Raw genomic sequence first — 16,197 nt, forward strand, 5'->3', positions numbered from 1 at the left:
CAACACGAAACTAATTTTATAGTTCAGACCGGATTTTGCGTGCACGAAAACTTTGCATGTGGTCAGTTCTGGATCATGAAGTATCCAGAACCATTCTGATGATAACGGAGACACTTTACAGAATAATTCTCCACGCTATGTCAATTTATACATTTTAGCCTCACGCCGGATTTTACGTTCATATTACACGTGTGCAAATAGGGTAACTTTGAACCACTGTATGTAAGAAGCGGATAAAAATGAAGAAAATGTTCAAGGTTGCTCGAGACAGGGATGTTAGGAATACATTGTAAAATTTTAGCCGTGTCCTGTGAATAGCCGTCTCGGAATCCGCGGCTCAATATTGGTACTCGAAAAGCGTGTTGTTCGGGTTTTCTCAGGATCCGTCCACGAACTAAATGGTGTGTCTCTATAAGGCGCTTAAGGGGTACGGGAGACCAATTCTAATAATATAATGAACTAACCTGTTTGCTCTATTTGCCTAAAGAGGAGGAAGTGTATAATTCTGAAAGCCCCTGTACTGAAGGACAGTGATACTAAGGCGATACTTCTGTTGGGTATACAAATGTTCCGTGGGCCAAGGGCTTTCCACAAGACTTGACGCTCAACAGGTCCCGACGTATTAACTTCGGAAGAATCCAGTTTTTATGCGCGGTGTTTTGGAACACGTTAGGTAGCGCATTCTGTCGCACGCGTACCGATAGGTGACACCATCGTTTACTAAAATTCGCTCGCTACGTATTACGAAATTACGTTCACATTTAATCGTGTACGCTGCCTTGTAAATTGTATACGCAGCATAAGCAAATCATCGTTACTATTTCCAGCGACGTATTACACACGAACAGCACAAACAGGAAATGATTGGCAGAGAGAGAGTAAAACGACGGTTTCTCATTTTGTATTAAATCAGGTCGGAGGCTCCTAAAGGAGATCAAATTTCTTGCTCTTCGGGAGTAGCCTAGTTTTTTGGACACGAATCTCCGCCGTTGAAAGGAGAAATATACCAATGTACTTGTAAAGACCCCGAGTCTATTTAAGGCTCGTGCGCGTAAAAGTAAAGTAGAAGCTCGTCCTCATCGCTACGGAATTTGCCGGTCGCACTCGTTTTGTAGCGCGCCATTAAGATAGAGCAGCACAGCACGGGTGCGGAGTTCGGCCGCGGCGCCAGACGACCTCGCGACCCCGGCGAGCTCGCCAGCGCTTTTGAGTTTTAGGAATGCGGTAATTACGGGGCGCGCCTCTGCCGGTAATGCACGGCCGGCGGACGGCTGGAGGGGCGCCGCCGGCCCTGAGTGGCCGCGCAGGCCGCGGTGGGGGGCCGGGCTGCGGCGCCCGCCGGCGGCGGCGCGGCGGCGGCGCGCAGTCGGCGGCCAGCCCAGCAGCGCCAGCGCCGCTCCAGCTCCAGCTCCAGCTCCTGCACCATGCTGCTCGTCGTGGGCCTCGCGTGCCTCGCAGCCGCCGCCGCAGAGCCCGCGGACGGGGCCAGCGGTCACAACGCGCTGCAGCCCGGCACCGGGTGAGTAAGGCCACGCTAGCGTCTTCTAGCTGTTCCAGCACACGGCGGTCGCCATATAACCCTCTACGACGGTAAAGAGGAGCTTACCGATAACGAAGGGGTCACGGGTCATTAAATGGAGAAATGACTCAGGAGTACTCGAACAGCATTTGACTCAATACCACACCTACATTTAGTATCGAAAGTACGATCAAATAGTATAATAAGCGAAATTTCTGATGGGGCTGAGGATTTATTGGTACCAAAAACCCAAAGGTTATCTCTGATGGAGAGCCATCCACAAATCTAGGTGTAATTCTAGGCATGCCCCGAGGAAGTGTGTTGGGGCCTCGATTCTCACGTCGTATCTTATTAATCTGGCATTAAATATTAATAGAAACCACAGGATTTTCTAGGTGATCCATTTAGCTTTGGTGAATTACTGCTGAAAAAATTGGATAGATGTTAGTAAGGCCTCGACAATATTACAGTGTCTTGCAAATATTCGCAACTTGCTACTAAAGCTCAGAAATGTAAAACTGTGCACTTTGCAAAATGAAAAAAAATCTTTGTATCGTATGACTACAGTGGAACCACAGTTGGAACGGTCAATTCACAAAAATGCCTGGGTGAAACAACTTGTATGGATATGAAATCCAACGATCACAATGGCTCTATCGCAGGTTAAGCAGTCGCCAGACGTCATTTCATTAGTAGGATATTAGGAAAACACAATCGATCTATACAATCTTCTAAGTCACTCCTCTGTTCTGGAATTTTGCTTAAAGTGTGTGGGAGACGTACCATATAGGAGTAACAAGAGAAATTAACCGTAAAGAAAGAAGAGCTTCACGAATGGTCTCAGGTCTGCCTAGTCCACGGACAGCGTGCTGGGCACCTTAGATAGGCTGTGCTGGCAGACGCTTGAAGACAGATTCACTCTGTCTCGTGAAAGCCTACTCACAAAATGTCGAGAACCTGTTTCAAGTGAGGAATAAAGCAATGTATTCCAATCACCCCCCTCACCGTGCATCGCTTGCGAAGGGCTTTTGAAGATAAGATTAATTACAGCGAGTACTGGGGCTATTAAACAATCATTCTGCCCTCGTTCAATACTCGTTTGAAGCGGGATGGAGCCATAATAAATGGTACAACGGAAAGTATCTTCCGCCTTCCATTTCATTTTGGTTCAGAGACTATAGTTGTAGACCTATTCGTAGAAATTAGATACTATCCTAATTATCTACTTCATCAAAATAATCCAGGTATTTTCCCTCTTTCTTGTTATTACCATCCATCTAAGAACACTTTAAATAGAAATAAGTAGTCTACTGGTTAACATCAAACTTGAAATAAATTCAAAACGCGAAAAGTCCCAAAGATTCAATAACAGTATTACCTATAGCAAATCAAAGACTTAGCACTTTAGTAACTAATGTTTAGTTTCATTAAGAATTAAAGAGCATATGTGCTGCACTTATGTTCTTGTAAAATGGTACTCCTTTATGATCGCAGCAACCAGGTAATTATTTTAAACCTTTAGTTTCGATCGTTTCTAAGTATGGAACAGCGCATTCTAAAGATGTGTCTGTACAAAATCTGGAGGCAGCAGTAATTTCTTCCGAGGCAGACATAAACACTGTGCGCGCTTTCGGCGCTCCACAAGGATGTTTCTAATTTATTTTCACATTTTTGTAGAAGATCGATGATGTAGCCCTGTATCTCTTCTTATTGAACCATAAGAGGTATGTGTCTTGTTTCCCACATGAGAAGAAACTATATTAGAAGTCGAAAGTGATGGTATTCTGTCCGACCTACGAAATCACATTGTAGAGTTTTATACGCATCCGTACATCTTCCCATTCATAGAAGAGAACAAATTTCATACAACGTACTTGTCGCTGCTTCTGGGATACTCAGTGATCACTTACATCCTGTGGTAGCACGTTGTACATCCCGTCCAATTTTCTGACTTGAGGAGTCTACCCATTGTTCTACCAGATACGGCGATAGTGATAGGAGTCCATTAGGATAAAAGCTACAGCGTTTTTGGCTTTTGGTCCTGATTTTTCGATCACATGGGGATTACTTTTTACGTAATGAAGGATTAATTTTTATTTAATGAACGATTTCAGTCCGCACTCTGTTGCTGTTTCCGGTATACCAATAACAAAGCCAACGGCACACAAATTTGTAGAGAATTGCAGGGTGCGTTTATCTGAGATTGTCGTCTAAAATTCGTGAGAAATACTTCGTGTAATTTGGCAGACTTATCAATTGCAGTTGAATCACCACCGAGAGAAACCTGTAGATTCTGATTCTTAATAGAATCACTGATCCCGATGAGTGCGTTCAGAAAAAAATCTTTGACCTTACGCGTAACAAGCTTATCTAATTTGTTGGTCTTCATATTCTGAAGATTCTGCAAGTCGTAATGCAAAATTACTTTGCAACTTGCTTTCAGTCGTAGGCTAAGACACGTTACGTTCAGCCTCATTAAGTTCCCCTCGGATTAACTTTTACTGATTGTTTACTTTACCGATTTTAGAGTACAAGAGCAGAACAGAATTAACGTATGGAGGAGACTACCTCGGCAAAGGAGCTGTTGTAAAGCTAGATTTGATTTGTAGGAATAGGACACTGTCACAAGATCAATTCCTCTCGTGAAGCTTTATGATGCACTGATAGCATGACAAAAAATTAAAATGTACACTTGTCACTTCTTTCATAGCATCCGATCAACAGTAGACAAGTAGCTGTGAACAAACTTCACACGCACCTTGTACTTGAAATTCAATCGCCAATGTATTACTTCGCAGAAAAAATATTGATATCGACCAAACAAATACACCATTCTTGTAACAGCATGGAAAATATGACATAACGAGCTCTTGTTTAGGAAAACAGTTTAAGGAATTTGTTGACCTGTCTGAGGGGAATTAGCATTTAGAAGTAGTGGTGCAAAATCAGTAGAAATAATCGTATGCTGGCCTTTGCCCTGGCGACTAAAGGAGCTTGCTAATGTCAAGAGATCACGAAGTTTCCTATAATGCTTATTCGTAACGACATCGAAAATATATCTGCATTCATTCTTTTTTTAACTTTTCTTTACAGTTAGTAGATCGTTAAAGCACCTTCGTTTCTCCTCTATACTCCGAAGTTTAAGACTGAACTGAAGTTTAAGACTGAGTGGAATGGACTGTTTCCTCGCCTCTGTTTATAGGTGAGGACGGACAGAATGAGAGGTGTGTACTGTAGCCTCATCAGAACAATTCGTACTTCAGAATACCTCGAGTGTGTCACTGCCCCGAAGCACTAAACAGCATTTCTCAGTGTCAGTCCTAGTCGCAGCTTTCGCATTAAATTAATAAAATCCTGAACTTCACTCTTCTGTTGCGTTTCTCTTTCGTCGCCTCTTGTTTCAACAACAAAGAAGAAATGATCAAGCATCTTTGCTTGGGCTCGGTACAAGTTTTATTGGATAACGAAACAAACTACGAACACAAAACTCTGCTACAAAAAACTTATCTTGATGCTAAAGGGAGAAACGAATGATTTACACTTTCAAAAGCCTGGTTTTTATTAATTAAAAGGAAAAATTAAATGAATACGGTGGGAAATACCCATCATTATATAAATCATTTCGAGAATCCCTCCCATTATTTAGGCACTTGTAATTCGATAGTTTGCATAGAAAGGGAAATTTAGATAAACGAGTACTTGGAGAATCCCTGTTAGCTTATGAGGCGAATGCTGATAAACGCTCGGCAGCGATGGTCGTTTTGGATGGATGCCTCGAGGCGTTACCAGTCTCGCCAAAAACTTGTCGGACTACTTCGCAACGGATGTATTACTAAATTAATAAATCCTGAGAACAGAAAAGACAATCTTTCAAAGATCATCGTATTGTGTGGAAGAACACACCTCAGAGCCCACTCATTTGGCCATATTCCAATCGCAAGATTGAACTGAAGGATGTTTCGTTTTTATCTTTTAAATTCTGTTTCGCTGATGCTGAGACCAGGTAGAATGCAATTAATGGAAATGATCAAACACTATAAAATCTGCTGATTACTGTGAGATTGCTGCGAATATACAGACATCAAAAAAAGTTGCATCACCTCAGTTCCGAGAGTTCAGTATAGATAAATATAAACATTATTTCCGCCCTTTTTATTGCTCATGGAAACCACACATTCCACGTTGTACGACCAAACAGAGAGATCTTCAGAGGTGGTGGTTCAGATTGCTATACACACCGCTACCTCTAATACCCAGTAGCACGTCCTCTTCCATTGATGCATGCCTGTATTCATCACGGCATACTATCCATAAGATCATCAAGGCTTTGTTGGTCCAGATTGTCCCACTGCCTCAGAGTGTCTGGTGGGTCACGTCGGCCATAAACAGCCATTTTCAATCTATCCCAGGCATGGTCGATAGGGTTCATTTCTATAGAACATGCTGGCCACTCTAGTTGAGTGATGTCGTTATCCTGAAGGAAATCATCCACAAGATGTGCACGATGTGGGCACGAATTGTCGTCCATGAAGACGAATGCATCGCCAATGAGCTGCCGATACGTTGCACTACCGGATGGAGGCTGGCGTTCACATATCGTAAAGCGGTCACGGCGCCTTCCATGACCACCAGCGGCACACGTCGGCCCCACATAATGCCACCCCAAAACAGCAGGGGACCTCCACCTTGCTGCACTCACTGGACAGTGTATCTAAGGCACTCAGCCTGACCGGGTTGCCTCCAATCACGTTTCCGACGATTGTCTGGTTGAAGGCATATGCGACATGAAGAGTACGTGATGCCAATTCTGAGCGGTCGTTTCGGGATGTTGTTGGACCCATCTGTACCGCGCTGCATGGTGTCGTGGTTGCAAAGATGGACCTCGCCATGGACGTCAGGAGTGAAAAATGGCTCTGAGCACTATTGGACTTAACATCTATGGTCATCAGTCCCCTAGAACTTAGAACTACTTAAACCTAAGTAACCTAAGGACATCACACAACACCCAGCCATCACGAGGCAGAGAAAATCCCTGACCCCGCCGGGAATCGAACCCGGGAACCCGGGCGTGGGAAGCGAGAACGCTACCGCACGACCACGAGATGCGGGCGTCAGGAGTGAAGTTGTGCGTCATGCAGCGTATTGCGCACACTTTGAGTCGTAATACGACGTCCTGTGGCTGTACGAAAAACATTATTCAACATGGTGGAGTTGCTGTCAGAGTTCCTCCGAGCCATAATCCGAAGGTAACGGTCATCCACAGCAGTAGTAGCCCTTGGGCGGCCTGAGCGACGCATGTCATCGACAGTTCCTGTCTCTCTGAATCACCTCCATGTCCGAACAACAGGGCTTTGGTTCACTCCGAGACGCCTGGGCAGTACCCTTGTTGAGAGCCGTTCCTGGCACAAAGTAACAATGCGGACGCGATCGAACCGCGGTATTGACCGTCTAGGCGTGGTTGAACTACAGACAACACGAGTCGTGTACCTCCTTCCTGGCGGAATGACTGGAACTGATCGGCTGTCAGACCGTCTAATAGGCGCAGCTCATGCATGGTTGCTTACATCTTTGGACGGGTTTAGTGACATCTCTGAACAGTCAAAGAGACTATGTCTGTGATACAATATCCACAATCAACGTCTATCTTCAGGAGTTCTGAGAACTGGGGTGATGCAAAAGTTTTTTTGATGTGTGTATTAACTGAAGTGCAGAAACTGATTTCTTGCATTATTAAATCCAACATTTTTCTTTACCTTCACGTCGTGATTTTTGTCAAATGTGGAACGTACTTCTAACATATTACGTAGTAGCCTACAGACCAGGAGACAACACTCCAGTAAATCGGAATATTACAATCGTCTAGTGGAGCAAGCAGGCGAAAGCATAATAATATTTCTACAGAGGAAGTAACAATAAAAATCGAAAACGTCCTCATAACAAAACAATTTTCGGCCAGAGTGCATTTTAAAACATCGGTCTAGTAACTCTATGCACAGATCGGTATTAGACTGTAAAACCAAAGAACTTTTGAAAACTGAGAATCCTCATGAGACTAGATGGTGATTTATAATTAGACACTAGATGAGAATAATAATAATAATAATAATAATAATAATAAAACTGTTATATGTATTCACAAGCAAAATTGGACAGTAAACACTAAGATTGTAGATGAAAAGGCCGGCCGCGGTGGTCTAGCGGTTCTAGGCGCGCAGTCCGGAACCGCGCGACTGCTACGGTCGCAGGTTCGAATCCTGCCTCGGGCATGGATGTGTGTGATGTCCTTAGGTTAGTTAGGTTTAAGTAGTTCTAAGTTCTAGGGGACTGATGACCTCAGATGTTAAGTCCCATAGTGCTCAGAGCCATTTGAACCATTTTTGTAGATGAAAAGCATTATGGTCACGTGTTTAGGTGAACACCCGCCTCCAAGGCCGATGTCGCTAACGTACGCTTATGTCGCGGTGTTCGACCCGGAGGTAAGCCAGTTCGAATACTGGTGGCGGACTAAATTCTGAAAGCCAGTATTTGGCAGGCAAGGGGAAGAGAGGTGGTGGCGCTGAGTTCCAGCTCACCAGTCTCTGCGCCAATGTCCTGCACGAAATTGAAACAACTCCACAGTGTCGCACGGACACGTGACACTGTTGATGGTAATCCGTCCGTGGGATGGAGACGTCGAGTTCGGCGACCCCTTGGTGCTTTCCGAGGGGAATAGTTTATACGCAGGAACTGGGTTTCACTCCATCCCTTCTCACGTCGTCGTCATCATCATCATCCAACACGGCCATGATACTAAACTACGCACAGCTCTCACACTTCGCGAAGAAAAGATGCCAGCGTGTGCGAAGGATAGGAAAAATGTTTCCAATAAGACTGTTGAACCTGTATTTAAAGGAATAGTTGTGGAATTTTTAAGCATCTTAGACTAAGAAAAACAAGTGTATGAAAAGACCACCGCAAAAAACTAACTTTATTTCCAGAGAAGGCACATATTTGAGGAACACTACGAATACTTAGTCAAGTCTATGTTCTATAAGCGTGTGTGTAGCTCTACTGCTGTGGAATGACAACAGGGAACCATGCTTCTGCAAAAAACACTTTTATAGGTTTCAAAAATACGCGCCTCGACAACTGAGACTGTTATCCCGCTACTGAGCAGCCTCCTAACTCCTCAACCGCAAGACTTCCGCAGTAGTAGGTTGCGATCAACCGACAGTACTCTCGAAGTCCTCGTCTCAAGTAAATCGGCCATTTTCGGCATCTTTTAGACACAGTAAAAACCTGCCAATCAATCGCGGCCCAGAACAGTGGTCGGATTAGGATTTACCGCAGGAACTTGTCGGTAGTAATATCTGCGTACAAAGCCCAGGTCGTTTTTGTTCCAGAAACACGACGACCCTCTCTGTTCGAAGCAATGAACGATCCCAAAACAATGTTCCAGGTTAATGATGTATCGACGTTTAACGAATAGAATGAATAGAGGTGACTTCGGTCTCAGAACTGGGGACAGCACATTTTTCTTTTGACGACGTTATGAAAAGGCGAACGCGATGAAGCTGAGCGGCCGGGGAGAGATTCCCCGGATCCGCCAGACTGCGGCGCAGAGCAGAGCGGAGCGGAGCACCGGACAAAGAGCCGGCGGGCGGAGGCGCGTGGGCGCCGGCGCACCTGCCGGCCGCGGCCGCGGCGACGGCGACGGGCCGGCCCCCTCGCACCGCGCGCGCCACCCTTGCCGTCGCCACAGGCCGGACACCGGCCCAGGGAGACCAGAGGCAGCCCCCCCGTCGCGAAAGGCACGGGGCGCCTCCCTCCTAATACCGTGTCGGACCTCCTTTGGCCCGGCGTAGTTCAACAACTCGACGTCGCACGGACTCCAGCAGTCGTTGCAAGTCCCCTGCAGAAATGCTGCCTCCGCAGTCGTCCGTAATTACGAAAATGCTACCTGTATGGGATTTTGTGCACGAACTGACCTCGCGATTATGTCCCATAAATGTTCGACAGGATTCACATCGGGTGACCTGGGTGGCCGAAACATTCGCTCGAACTGTCTAAAATGTTCTTCGAACCAATCGCGATTAATTGTGGCTAGGTGATATGACGCACTGCCATCCGTAACAATCCCATCGTTGTTTAGGAACGTGAAGTCCACGAACGGCTGTTAATGATCTCCGAGTAACCGAACAAACCATTTCCAGCCAATGGACTGTTCAGTTCGATCACAGGATGCAGTCCATTCGATGTAAACATAGCCCACACCATTATGGAACCACCATCAGCTTGCAAACTGCCTCGTTAACAACCTGGATACAGGGTTTCGTACGGTCTGCACCCCACCCGAACCCTACCGTAAGCTCTTACCAACCTAAATCGTGACTTATCTGTCCAGTCACACAAGTCCAGGATAGGCGCTGCAAGCGATGTCGTGGCTGTCGTAGGCCATTAACGCCAAATTTCACCACACTGACCTAACGGATAAGATAGTCTTACGTCCCACGTTGGTTTCTGAGATATTTCACGCAGTGTTCAAAAATGGTTCTGAGCACTATGGGACTTAACTTCTGAGGTCATCAGTCGTCTAGAACTTAGAACTACTTAAACCTAACTAACCTAAGGACATCACACACATCCGTGCCCGAGGCAGGATTCGAACCTACGACCGCAGCGGTCGCGCGGTTCCAGACTGTAGCGCCTAGAGCCGCTCCACGCGGTCTTGTTTTTATGTTACCATTGACGACTATACGCAAACGCCACTGCTGTCGATAGTTAAGTGAAGGCCGCCGGCCACTGTCATGTCCGTGATACGAGGTAGTGCATGAAATTTGGTATTCTCGGCACATTCTTGACACTGTGGATATCGGAATACTGAATTCCCAAACGATTTCCGAACTGGAATGTCGAATGCGTCTAGCTCCAATCACCATTTATAGTTAAAAGTGTGTTAATTCTCGTCGTGCGGCCACAATGGTGTCGGGAGCCTTGTGACATGGACCGCCTGAGTACAAGAGACAGCTCCACCAGCAGACTGCACTCTTATACCTTGTGCACGCGATAATACCGCCATCTGTAATGTGCATATCGCTATCCCGTGACTTGTGTCTCTTCAAACACTTTCTCACTCTACGCGGTGGCAAGCCTGCGTAAAATCTTCTCAGTTTCCAAGCTCCTGAAGCCGACGGTGGAAACTCCTGTCAAGAGATCGAAACATTATTCGAAATAACGGGTCTTCCATTTAAAACAAGAATATTTTATTAACTTAATCAAGTCGTTCCACAGTAAGATGAAAGACAACGAGCAACCATTTTCGAAAAGCACTGAATTGGAACCACACCAAAGTTTATTAATAGAAGTACAGTCAGTCACATGTCTTTTCAAACGAAATTTCTGGCTGGATTCAAAATTGCAGATCATTGACAGTAAACTGGGAAAATGCAGTCTGTCTACAAAAGCGACAGATTACAAAACACTTGTACGCCCCTCCCCAGAATATTGCTCAAGTCTATGAGTCGCATCAAGTGCTGTAAAAACTGAATTACATGTCTCTAGAAGATATATCTTAATTATTCATCGAAAGGCTACTCACAAAGCTTCAAGAACTTGTGTTACGTGATTAGTCTAGGAACATACTTCAGCTTCCTACTTACCGCTCCCCTATGGGCGCGAAGGCAAATTAGACTAATTACACTACATACCTGTATTTGCTAAGTATCCTTTCTCATGAACTTCACATTGGTTTTCAGAGTATGTTAGCGAAACACCAAACATGAGTCTATCATGTCATTGCCATATCATTTTATTATTAGTCCGAAGAGTCTCAGAATACAAGTGCAGTTCGTAGCCAATAGCGTCCCCAGATTACACCACCACAAATCTAATAACAGGCCGTACATGGGGATTACATCTTTCTCCAACCTTCAATGCGTACAAAATCCTTATCCGACCAATCTTTACTTTATTCAACGTAGCCTGAAATTCCACAGCCACAAAATGTTATCACTCCTTATAAGTTCTAGAACGTCGTACACTTTACCTCGCCTTCGTATCCTACATGTTTCCATCAATTGATAAAATTCCTCCCTTTCCGCACATTCCTCAAACAACTTCGCAGATCCGATAGGCTACATTCCGGAAAGTTGAAGATCATAACCCAGTCGTCTCTCCAATCCCAGCAATTTCTGGGCTGCTGCCGCGCGTGTACCAATACGTCTCGCCCTGTCTCCACCTCCACATCCTTTATATCCCATCCCAGGCAACTCCGACAGACTCCCTCTCCCTGAACCAAAGTTGTATCCTGATATCTTACATCCTACAACTTACAGGTCCATTCTGTATATTCATTACGTAGATCAATCTATCTCCCAACCTACTTATCTACTGTTGCCCCTTCCTGTTCCAGCTGGCATTTGTACATCCAACCTGCCACCCAATTTTGACCCCCTCCCCCCGTCCCTGGAACTGCGACCTTTTTATGTTAACTCTCCTCTCATCCCTCCTTCCGTCCTCCTTTCCTATCCACGCAGCATTTACTAGAAGTTGATCTAGAGAAACCTACTGCTTGCATCATCGTTATCGTCTTAGCACCAACCCCACCATCTCATCTGCGTTTTACAATGAATCATTAAAAGGAAGCCAGTTTCATCCTATCTTGGTGCCACTGTTTGAATCTCTTAATTTCAACAGAACTGTATGTATGTACCTTGGTATGATTTGGCTGAACAGCAGCGATATGGCTCTGTCAGACTTTCCTCTGCCTCGCTCATATCTGCGAGAGTGAAATAACCAATAATGAACGAGGTAGGGGGAGGGGATGAATATTCTATGTCGCATTCGTTCTGCGGCCAACAATAAACTGTGCACTGGTAACAGAGTTTGTGAACGTGGTTCGATTAACCGTCTGCCGGACACTCGAATGTGTAGCTGTAGATGTAGATGTAAATTCCCACCTCAGGATTAAGTGAGGCGATGAACGTGAGTTTCTCATAATGCATACGGGGCGATCAAAAGGTTTCCGTTTGAAGGCGTTGCTGCAGCGTTTATGCGACCTACTGCGACTCCGATGTGGGTATATAAGCACCAACATATAGGCAAGGGATTAGTGCGGCATTCATTTCATTTCGACGAGCGAGCGCTAATTGCGGAAACGTGAATTATGGCGACGTTATTAGCAAACGCCTCCCTGCGTGATCAACATGCTGTTATTCATTCCTTGGCTGCCGAATGACAAACAACAATCACCGGTAGACATCCGTCGGAGAATGAGGAACATGTGCGAGGCAGCATGCGTGTCGAAAACCAGCGCTGTGGTATGGCGACGAGGTACGCTGTAAATTGACGATAACGCTCGTCCCCATATCGCAAGAAGTCTCGCCGACTCAGGTGGGGGACGCACCCGCGCTGCACTCCTGATGCCTCCCCGTGCGATCATCACGCCTTCGGTGCCTTAGGTAAGGCCTCGAAGGGTCGAAGGTTCCTGCCGAACGAGGACACACAGCAGCCAGTTGCGGACTTGTTGGTGCAGCGCGACACGGTGCTACGCCAAACGGGTATCTTCAACCTGGTGCGTAGGTGGAATGATTGTCTCAATCCTCACGGTGATTTTGGCTGATTGGCATACCGATTCTGGACTGCACGACCTTTGAATAGAAACCTGTCGATCGCTCCTAATAATGTTATCACTTCTTCTGTTAGAACGCTGTCCTTGGTAGTATAGCTGTGCGACATAACATCTTTCAACTATCATACCAGATATATTTGGTACAACGGCCTTCTTCCCGGTCCGTTTTTACAAGCAATGTCTGGCTGTTTTAAACGAATTTTTTTTTTCTTAGATGCGTATCTGAGAGATCAGACTGTTGATGATCCACAGCAGCAGATTACAATATAAAGATGTAAAGAGAGTGACGTACGCTGGTTTGGCGCGGTCTTAGGACCTTCCACAGACAGCCCAAGTTGTTAAGGCAACCGCTAGCGATAAGCGGGAAAACTGGGTTCGAGTCCCGGTCCGCTACAAATTTTCATATGTCACTATTGGGTAGTAGATATACATCTAATACAGATGATGTCAGGGAATTCGCAGTCAGCTAATAAGTTTCCAACTTTTTTTTTTTCATTTTCAACTGACTAAGGTAGAAAAATAAAGGAGAACAACGGTGTAGTGGAATTTGCACGATGTTGCAACCATAAACTTACAATTTTTTACAGTCGGCCCACGACTGCATCTACAATAATGTGTATTTTGATATCTATCATAATGAACTTGAATATATGATAAAAAGGAATTACAGATATAGATAATTCGTTTTCTCATTACAAGTGGACCTGGATCCAAATGCGGACCAAACTTTAAGAGCCTTTCTCTACTGAATGCATACTAAATTTTTACTTGCAATCTCCAGTATTACAAGTACTCTGGCATACATAATTCCACCGTCAAGATAAAATGGAGCAAATGACACGATCTATTACTCTGAAAGAGTTACAACGAAAACACTGCACCGCTGTTACACCTTCTGGCTGCTACGCTATAAGCTGAGGCACGCGCGGTGGTGTGCGGGGCGCCTTGCCCCCAGCTGACAGGAACCAGACACTGACGAGCTGCCGCCGGGGAAGCACACGCGCCGCGCCGCGCCATCTATTACCGGTACTCGCTCGCCAAAACAGGGGCGGGCGTCACGCCGATCGCGAATACAAATGCCACCCCGCTTTCTAAACGTTCGTTACCTGAAAGCAATCCCCACCAACATTCTTAGGTAATGCTGACCTTAACAGCTAGCTTCTTCGCGAATTTAAAACCCTAATAAAAATGTTTAAAGTTTATCGCCGCTAAAAATTCGAATCTATTCCTGCAGATAAAAGTCTGACATGGAACTTTGTCACCGATAGCATTCACGTATGCGCAATGAAGCTCTGCATCGTGTACTTTCTGTCACTGGAGGTACATTCACAGCCTACAATGCTTCCGTTCCATCGTGTCAGAAAAGAAACGTATATACTCGCAACGTGGATACTCCTGGTGATATCTGCTGAAATACATTGACGAAAAAATCGCAACACTAAAAAGTAATTCATCTGGAGTAACGAAATTTCGGCAATACGTCTGTCTGGGTAACATATTTAAGTGATTAACATTGCAAGATCACTGGTTAATGTAAGCGCGAGGTACAAAATTGCACATGTGAAACGCTGGTACATTAATAACCGGTGTAATCGCCGGAATACTGAATACAAGCTTGCAAATCTCCATACATTGTGTTGTACATGTGCCGTCTGTCAGTTTGTGTAACGGAGATCCACGCCTGTTGCATTTGTGCTAAATCTACAGTAGACATCACAAGATCCTGAGGAAGACCCCGGCAGAGGAATCTAAACAATCGTAGATCTCACAACAAGCACAATCCCAAGCCATGTAGTACTGTGTATGAAATAGATATAAGGTATGAAATAGCGCTACTGAGTTTAAAAATATACCAAAGTTGCTGTGAAGATTTCTCACTGTACTCTGAGACCGCAAGTTACTAAACAGAAATAATTTTCTCTACTGAAGTTGATGTATTTACAGATACCTGTTATTAGAAATCCTGTTTGCGGAAAAGTTACTGCACGAGACAAATATTCAAACTAAAATTCACTAATCTAAAATGTGTGCCGGCTACTAGCACAAAATTAGAACTTAGTGGCGTGACGGAGTTTCTGGCGACGGGAAGATTTACACTAGGAAGCCGCCCCACACAAGGATATTCACAAGTCTTACGCAAAAACAAAAAATACGATTAATTTTCTAACCACTAGTCTACACAGTAAATTACACACGTACAGTTCGCTTCTTTGCAGAAGCACGTGAAAAACAGAAAGACTAGATTAATTTATAGTTTATCAGACGAGTACTGCTGCTGCTCTGCCGCGCGTCCTCTCGGCTCGACGGCTGCCGCTCCGCTACCTTCCCTTCTGACGACCTCTGTTCTTAAGCCGTGTTACATGGATGCTAGTGGCAGACGTATACCGATAGGGCAGTTTCATTCGCGACGCGCTCACGGGCATGTCCAACCACGATTACTCGTTTCTGTCATTCTGTCATGTCGACTCTTCTTCCTTTCCATTCTACGCTGCATGGAATCACTGAAGAAAGAAGAGACAGGTATTCGGGAACTCCCGTTACAAACTTCTAGGACTTGTAGAGGATAGTGATTGAATGGGAATGATTGAATGGGAACCCATGTCCGGAAGCGTACCGTTTCCGTTCTGCAACGGTTTCAGTTTCGATGTGTAACGCATCAACGTACAATGGGGAAAAGAGAAAAGTCTTGGAGTTTCTTGCCCTGGTATGCAATAGGGTAGACAGGATGACGTATACCTCTTGTGGGGTTGTAAGCAAAGTTTAACTTACGAGACTCCTGTAGAGACAGAGAAAGACCTGCTGGCACGCTTGATTTAGTTCCTCAAGAAGAAGTCGACAAGTTAAACATCTCAATTGAAACCGTCGTGGAAAGGATGCGGTACGTTTCCTGACATGGCTCATGGCTTCCTATGCAAAATATTAGGTACTCTACAGGTTCAAGAATACCGTGTAAGGACACTTCTTCACTGATGTAATTTACGTCAACAGCACTGGGTGACATGCAAAGCGACCAGTGGTTTTTTTTTTTTTTTTTTTTTTTTTTACGGAATGAGCAACATTTTGCCCTGTG

The 16,197-nt window shown here is 45.1% G+C and overlaps 1 protein-coding gene across 1 annotated transcript in view; it reads left to right on the forward strand.

The window, feature by feature from the left end:
• The first annotated feature begins 1,383 nt into the window (after positions 1-1,383).
• The window catches only part of LOC126412131 (fibrillin-2-like), a 675,186-nt gene continuing 660,372 nt past the window's right edge, over positions 1,384-16,197 (forward strand). Inside the window, exon 1 of the mRNA XM_050081574.1 lies at positions 1,384-1,519. Coding sequence (XP_049937531.1) covers positions 1,425-1,519 — 95 coding nt within the window. The 5' untranslated portion in view covers positions 1,384-1,424. The remainder of the gene's footprint in view (positions 1,520-16,197) is intronic.

Source organism: Schistocerca serialis, chromosome 7, assembly GCF_023864345.2.
Source record: "Schistocerca serialis cubense isolate TAMUIC-IGC-003099 chromosome 7, iqSchSeri2.2, whole genome shotgun sequence".
In the NCBI taxonomy this organism is placed as follows: Eukaryota; Metazoa; Arthropoda; class Insecta; order Orthoptera; family Acrididae; genus Schistocerca; species Schistocerca serialis.